The sequence below is a fragment of the Neomonachus schauinslandi genome, chromosome 15 (assembly GCF_002201575.2).
Source record: "Neomonachus schauinslandi chromosome 15, ASM220157v2, whole genome shotgun sequence".
Classification (NCBI taxonomy): Eukaryota; Metazoa; Chordata; class Mammalia; order Carnivora; family Phocidae; genus Neomonachus; species Neomonachus schauinslandi.
The window spans coordinates 59,891,466-59,899,263 of NC_058417.1; the positions used below are offsets into that span (position 1 = coordinate 59,891,466).

The following is a 7,798-nucleotide window of genomic DNA, read 5'->3' on the forward strand; positions in this document are numbered from 1 at the left end:
TGCCCAGGTGGGACCCCGCTGCCCCTCCAAGTGCCTGACTGCCCAGGTAGGACTCCCCTCCCCCTCCAAGTGCCTCACTGCCCAGGTAGGACCCTGCTGCCCCTCCAAGTGCCTGACTGCGCAGGTAGGTCCCCGCTGCATCCCCCTCCCCCGGTGCCAGAGGCTAGGCTAGGGCTCCCGCTCAGGAAGGGGACGGTGAAAGCTGCTGTGAATCTCAGGACCTGACTGAAATTTTAACCACACCAGGCTTTATCTTGATCACCAGCTATAGGGTGTGTGGGAGAGCTGGGGGAGTGGACCCCAGCCTCACTCTGGGGGACCTAGAAATAAATTCACATTAAAAACGAAATGGGAAAAAACCCAGTCACTGAATTCGATGTTTCTGACTAGTGATAGCTGGCTGAGGGGAGATGTTAGGAACTTGTTAACACCCTGAGGGAGATGAGGGGCAGCTATTGCATCCCTCCTCCCCAGGGTGCTCGCCTTTCATCAGGAGATGGGCCCCTAAGCCCTTAATGCCAGAGGAATGGGTACGTAATGTGGAATGTCAGCGCCAGCCATCTGGCAGCAGTGACGTCCGCCAGGCCAGGCGGTCTCTCTGGTGGCAGCGCGTGGCTCCCGGCTCCCTCCTGCTCTGACCCTGGCTGTAGCTGCAGGAGACTTCAGTGAGGCGGGAGCCCGGGCACCTGTGGCGTGCAGGTGCGCACATGCCCTTGGGCCAGGCAGCCAGCGATCCTGCCTGCTGGGGAGCTAGACGGGCCTTCTCCCTCCCTGATGAGTCACAGGTTCTAGTTTGTGCTGACTTGAGAATCAAGAGAGGCTCCCGCCCGGATGAGTGATGTGTGTGGGAGCCTCACAGCCCTGGACATTTCCGCTTGGGAGTGTTTGTACTGAGTGTGGTCACCTAGTGTGCACTTGAGCTGAATGATCAGCTTCCTGGTATGAACTGAGAAGCTCTGATAGCCAAGAAGAGGCCAGAATGGAGAGGAAACCGCTCCTCCGGGCACAGACTAAGGGGTGGGTGTTGGGAGGTGACCCCAGCCTGTGGGCTGGGGACTCAGGATCTAGCCACCACGTAGCAGGTGGCTTCCCCCGACCCTGCCCCATGACCTTCTCCTTCTCTGTGGGCCTCACCAGGGCACCTGAGTAATGTGGTTCTCCACTGGTGCTGAAAAAGTCTGGCAGGACACAAAAGGTGGGCAAGTGGCCAGATCCAGGCAACTAATGGATGAAGCTCTGGGGCAACGCCTGGAACATGTGCTGAGGTCTCACAGTCAAACCCAGCCGGGCAGTCTGGGGGCCATCCTCCCCAGAGTCCCAGCATACTTGGGAAAACGGGCACCACCAGGAGCCCCCATTGTCCAGTGGGGTCGGGCGTGGGTAGCACTGGCCAGTGAAGGATGGCCGGGGGTTGCTCTGTCTGGTTCTAGGGGGCAGAGACAGACCTTCTCCTTGGTTTGCCTGGGGCAGCCCTGGTGGGCTTCTGATTCCAGTCTGTTGTTTTACTTCCCGGGGAGCTGAATAGCAGGGGCTCACTGGCTTGGCTGCATCCACTGTCTGGGGTTTGAGCTCCATGCAATGCCTACCCAGAGCAGGTTTCTTGGAGCAGATGAGTTGGGAAGACAGTGGCATTTTAGACCCATAGCTAGAGGGGAGGGTGCTGGCTGGGAACGCATAAAAGTTATTCTCATCGCTGGTGGGGAGCCTTGTGATGGTGAGGGCAGCCTGGCAGGTCCCACGGTTTCCGACGGGCTTCATCACTCCTCCCCTGTTAAAACCTGCTCTGTCTGATGAGCTAGGGGGTGAGTGATGCCCATGGGGTGGGCAGGGTGGGTACAGAGCCCTCCACTGGGGAGCCTTTCCGGCTCAGCGTTTGGTGGTGGCTCTGATGGGCTGGAATGGGCTGTGGGGAATGAGTAGCAAAGTTCAGAAAAAGTGAAAGAAACCTCATTATGTCCTGGAGACAGAAAAGGAGAGAGAACTGAATTTTTTTCTATGGATCACTTTGTTTCCTGCTTGGCTTCTCTGGCCACGGTAATTACAGGATAATTATTTCTCACCTTGCCCATCTCTGGCCTTTTGGGCTAGAAGGGTGTGGCCTCCACCTGTGTCCTCACCAGGAAGAGGGAGGGGGGAACAGGCCAGGAGGGGAGGCTGGTGAGATTGAGAGCTTCCAGTGCACAAAAGGTGGGACTTGGGGGCAGCCGACCAACCTGGGCCGGGGCCCATGGGGCCACCTCGGGGCAACACCAGCCTGACGCTGGCTGTGGTGACAGGCCAAGGAGGCTCCAGAACCAGTCCCGTTCCAGCTGTGACCCCTTTCACCTGTCACTGGCTGCCGTGAAGGCCCTGGTGGGTGTCCTCATGCACAGTTTTCCCTTTGGAAATTGCATGTATCCACCTGGTCATCCTTACCCGGGCAGTCCCGCCTGGCAGAACGGTATGCAGCCGTCTGTGAACCTCTCCCTGCCGAGGGCCTGACATGAAGGGTGCTGCCCTCCCCCCACCTTCCTCTCCGCCTGCACCTGACCTCCTCACCTGGGTCCCTGCAGTAGCCCCCTCTGCTCTCCCTGAGCCTGTGTTTTCCTTCTTCAGTTCATTGTATGCGCATTCTGGGGTAATCTTCCTAAGATGTCCGTACCTCAGCCACCCCCTCTCCAAGAACCATAATCCCAACTGGCCTATTGGCTGTCCCCTCCTCATCTTCCCCTGCAGGGAAACGAGATTCAATGTGTCCGAAACCGGCGCATTCCAGAGCCTTTATGAGCCCAACTCCGATTAATAATTGTTTCCAGATTGCTTCTCTTGGCGTCCACAGACTGGATTTTCCAAGAAGGTGACCTACGCTTTGTAAAACTCAGAATTATGAGGGGAGTCTCCAGGGTGGCACTTTATTAGCTCAGCTGTGGTGGTGATTGGCTCACTGAGGCTTCTGGCCGGAGGTTCTGCGGGCTGCTGACCGCCCTCCCCTCGGGTCTCCAGCACCCCCACGGCTGCGGTGCCATGGGGTGTGAGCAGGGTGGGTGCACAGGACGGGCTCCTTGCCACCTTTCTTCTTAGCCATCAGCCGAGGTCCCAGCGCCTATGTCCATGGAGAGGGCGAAGCTCTTGGACTTGGCGAGTTGTGCACCACCAGGCTGGGGATCTGAACACAGGGTGTGGCCTTGGCCTGTCTCAGCCAGCTCAGAAGCTGAGATTGCTTCTGGAGAGCTTTTGGGGTGGAAGCTTGTGTGGACCCGTGCCTCCTGCCCACCCTCACTTGCAGCACTGCATGGCCTGGCCCCCAGGGACCCTGCTGTGGCTCTTCCCTCCTGGGGAAGTACTCTAGGAGGGGTACCTGCAGGCAGGCTGTGGCCACCACGGGATTGACTGCTGACCCGCTTTCTCCCACCGGCAGGGGCGCCCAGGGTGGGGCCTCTGACCCCTTGGGCGCTAGGGAGTGCCGGCTAGCATGGGAGGTCTCACCTCTGCCACATGCCCCTTGCCATAGGGGCTAAAGTAAAATGCTGCCTCAGAGTGGGACTGGAGACTGCTGCCCTCTACAGTGCTGCGTGCCCTGCCTCGTCACTCCCGACCTGTGTGGCCTGTCAGGCCCAGTGGGGGCAGGAGGTCCCCGATGGATGAGCAGGGGAGGGAACCCCCAGTGGGCCACCCTCTTTTTGAAGAAAGGCCTTGGGGCTGGGGGGCTACACATGGAACCTAAGTGCCACAGGTGGGCAGCAGTCTTTGGAACTTGGAGCCGGGTGGGTGCCCAATCCTCCTGGATGGGCTGGATGGGACGCATCCAACAGGCTGTGCTTGTCTTGCAGCTTCTCCTGGTTCCCGATAACCTGACAGAAGCAGCAGGTGGTGGGAGGGCCAGTGAATCAGGACCTCCTGAGCTGGCCTGGGGCGCAAACATCCCCCCCTGCCCAGAGCAAGACGACGGAAACAGTGCTCGGAAACCCATGTCCACCCCCCCGGGTCCACAGAGACCCTGTGCTGCCCCAGGTGGCACAGACCCTGTTGGCTCCGTGCCCTGGGCCCCGGAAGGCCTCTCTGAGCTCCTGCTCCTTGGTGCCCGGCCCTGCCCCAACTGCTCGCCCGGTTCAGGTTTTGTGAGGGTGACTGGTCAGTGTGTGGACAGGGTTAGCTTTGTCCAGGCCCAGCAAGTGCCAAAGCCATGGATGTTCTGGGGCCTTGAGAAAGTGAAAGGTCTTGTTCCAGCAAGACCTCATACCTAACCTTTCCCTGAGCTGGGAGAATTTGTGCCAAACCCTAGGGACTCCACATCCGAGAGTCAGAGGCCTTGAAAGGTGCAGTGAGGGCCAAATGTTGTGTTCTCCCAGATCCAGTGCTGGGTCAGGAGTGGTGCCGTGGTCTAGGGGGAGAGTTGGCAGGGCCAGAGGCTCTGCCCCCCCCCCCAGTCTTTCTGGAACTTCACCCCGTCTGAGGAAGTGAGGGTGAAGTGCGGAGTGAGGGCTGGGCTGGGGCAGAAGTTCATGGGGTGAGGCCTGGCTTGGCTGGAGGAAGCCAGCCGCACCCGGGCTGTGGGGGGTTGGGGCTCCTGTGAACTAGGCTTGCCATGGATGGTGTTTGCAGGCAGTGCCGTGGTCTGAGGGCCAGGCGGGGTCTGGGGGAGGGGCTGTGCTGAGGCCCGTGGCTCCTTGGTATGAGTCCCACAGCTTCTGCAGGCAGGTGCGTCCCTCCATGCTCATAGGCACCCTCACCAGCCTTGGTGGTCCTTCTAGGCAGTGCCCTGACCCTGAGCAGCACACAGGGGCAGCACATGGGGGCCTGGGGAGCAGATGTGTGAGTGGGCGGTCACAACATTTTGGGGAGCAGGTGTGGAGGCTGGAATGAAGGCGACTCTCAACTGGGCTGGTGTAGGGGATGCACTTCAGACCAGCTCAGGTTGGTTTCCCATGGGTGATGGGCATGGGAGAGCCGTTTACACGCAGGCCCAGTGCTTGCTGCACTGACAAGCTAAGTGAGGACAGGCACCAAGGCCAGCTCTCTCCCTTGGGATACACGCCCTTCACAGCCACATCTGGAGCTGGGGGTATCCCCTGGACCGGCCAGCCCCTCACCCACGTGGCCGAGGTCGGGTTCCCTGTCCTGCTCCCTGAGGTCAGAGCTCTTACGGGGCCTGGCGAGCATGGACGGGGGCCTTTGTCCTGCAGACCCTACTCCTAACCCTGTTCTGTCTCCACAGCCCCATGCTGCCCTTGCAGTGATGCAGAGGTGCTGTTGGCGGTCTGCACCAGCGACTTTGGTAAGTGTCCTCATGCTCCCACAACGTGTTGGGAGCCCCACTTGGGCCTGGGAGGACCTTCCCGTGCTGGCCCTAAGCTTGGGGAGGAGACTGCTGAGGACAGTCGTGGCAACAGGAAAGTGCTTTTCTTTCTGTGCGGTAGAGTGACGTCTGTCCACCCAGGGGAGGGACCTGCCTGTAAGGCAGGGAGAGGGTCAGGAATCCTACTAGAGGTGGTCACAGAGCAGTTTCCTCCAAACAGGGATGCTAGCCTCACTTCAGAGCCCTGCTCTCCTCTGGGCGCCCTGTGGATACGATAGCAGGAGTTCCTGGCCCTGGGGGTCCAGGGAGCCCAGGGGGCCTGGGGCTGAGGTCGGGGACTCCGCTGCGTGCATGTGACCTTGGCGCAAACCCTCAGGCGGGGGATGAAAGCAGTCTGCTGGATGCTGGTGCCGGACAGGAAGCCAGCCCAGCTGGACCCGGCTCTGGGCGCCCCCACCCCTGCAGAACGAGGCTTGGGGGCTGGGCAGGGTCCTCGGTGTGGGCCTGCTCTGCCAGCTCCTTCCCATCACCTCCTCCCCTCGGAGCTCCACCGTGTCTGTCTTGTCTTGATACAGAGCTGCCGCAGATCTTGTGGATTAACCGTGGGTACTTGTCTTGTTCTGACTTGAAAACCTGATGCATGATGTGGTTTCTGTCTTCTGTTTTTCCCTGCTTATGTGGCTGTAGAAAAATATCTTTACCCCTGACAAAGTCAGGGACAACCCCCTAGAGGGCCTCATGTGCGTGAATTGTTCTTTTTAATGGGATTTCTGGAATGCAGAATTCAGGGTCAGCCCTGGCACAGGTGCCCCGGTGACCGCACTGACCCCATGTCCTTGCCTCCGTAGTCGTCCGAGGCTCCATCCAGAACGTCACCCACGCGCCGGAGCAGCAGGAGTCCACCATCCACCTGCACGTGAGCCGGCTTTACCGGCAGAAGAGCAGGGTCTTCCGGCCCGCCCCAGAGGGCGGCGGCTGGCGGGGGCGAGTTGCCACGCTGCTGGAGTGCGGTGTGAGGCCTGGGCGTGGTGAGTTTCTCTTCACCGGCCACATGCACTTTGGGGAGGCCCGCCTCGGCTGTGCCCCGCGCTTCAAGGACTTCCAAAGGATGTACAGGGATGCCGAGGAGAGGGGTCTGAACCCCTGCGAGATGGGTACTGAGTGACTGTGGGCGAGTCCACCGCTGCCGCAGCGAGTGCTCGGATCGGGGGCTCCCTGGTGCTCAAGCCATGGAGGCACGTGCCACGAGGTCCTGGCCAAGGACTCCCTGACTGATGGGAAATGTTGTAAAATGCAAACTAAGTTATTATATTTTTTTTTTTTTAAAGAAAAGTCCATAGGAAGCAAACTCCAGTGTCTTAAAATGCCTTGTGTGCCATTTCATACCATTTTTCAAAAGCACCTGACGTCCTTGCGCTCGGCTGGTGTGTTGGGTGACATGCTGGGGCCATAGCCCACAGAGGACGCCCAGCACCAGGCCTTGTACGAAGCTTGGGTACCATTCAGAGTAGTTTCTTATGACGGGAACTTATGGAGCCAAATACTTATTTTTTGTTTTGTTTTTGCTTTTCAAAGAATGTGCTTTGCTGGCCGTGGTCATTTTTGGGCTGCAGGCTGGTTCCATTCCAGAGAATAAAGACCAGCGTCTGATGGAACAGTGGTGCGTCTGTCTGCAGCCCTGGGCGGGTATGCACGGCACTTCCCTGGTGTCAGGGCTCTCTGGGGGTGAGCACACCTGAGGGAGCCCCACTGCCCTGTTGCTCTGGGCCTTTCGCTCCGGGACCAACTATAAGTGTGGCTGTTACTGTCATGCTTCAGAAAACACTGCTTGGCCTTAGCCAGACTGCACCTCCTCCTTCCACCTCTGTCCCTTTTAGCATCTGCCCTCCCCTTCCTGTTAACCCAGACCCTGCCCTTTGACTCCAGCTTCCCCCAAATGCCCCAGCCCATGGCAATTCTGGACAGTGGGGGGCTGGTCTGCACTGGGCCAGTGACCTCCACACCCTCACGGATGAGCAAGTACCCAGCAGCTGCTGTAACGAATGACCACAGACTGGGGGCTTAAACAACATACGTTCTTGTCATTCTGGAGGCCAGAGTACAAAATCAAGGTGTGGGCAGGCCCAGGCTCCCTCTGAAGGCTCTAGGGGAGGAGGTTTTCCATCTCTTCCAGCTTCTGGTAGCCGCCGACAGTCCTTGGCCTGTAGAAGCATTATTCCAGGCTCCGCCTCCTTTTCCCCTCTGTGTGTCTGTATTCAAATCCCTCCTCCTATACGGACACCAGTTACAGGATTAGGGCCAGTACAACCTCATTGTAATTGATTCCACCTGCAAAGACCCTATTTTCAAATAAGTTCACGGTCACAGGTTTTAAGTAGATGGGAATTTGGGAGGACACTGTTCACCCCACTCTAGGGGTCACTGAGGTGTCAAGTAATCAGACCAAAGCCTGCATCCACATCTAGGAATCAGGTGATTTCTCCCGAGCCGCTTCTGAGACTGAAGGGGGCTCTGGGAGAGGAC

The 7,798-nt window shown here is 58.7% G+C and overlaps 1 protein-coding gene across 1 annotated transcript; it reads left to right on the forward strand.

The window, feature by feature from the left end:
* Window positions 1–4,838: 4,838 nt before the first annotated feature.
* Window positions 4,839–6,628, forward strand: METRNL (meteorin like, glial cell differentiation regulator). The gene is made up of 3 exons (XM_021681016.1): window positions 4,839–4,893; window positions 5,195–5,254; window positions 6,124–6,628. The coding sequence occupies exons 1-3, from the start codon at window positions 4,839–4,841 to the stop codon at window positions 6,438–6,440; spliced, it is 432 nt and encodes a 143-aa protein (XP_021536691.1). The 3' UTR covers window positions 6,441–6,628.
* Window positions 6,629–7,798: the final 1,170 nt, after the last annotated feature.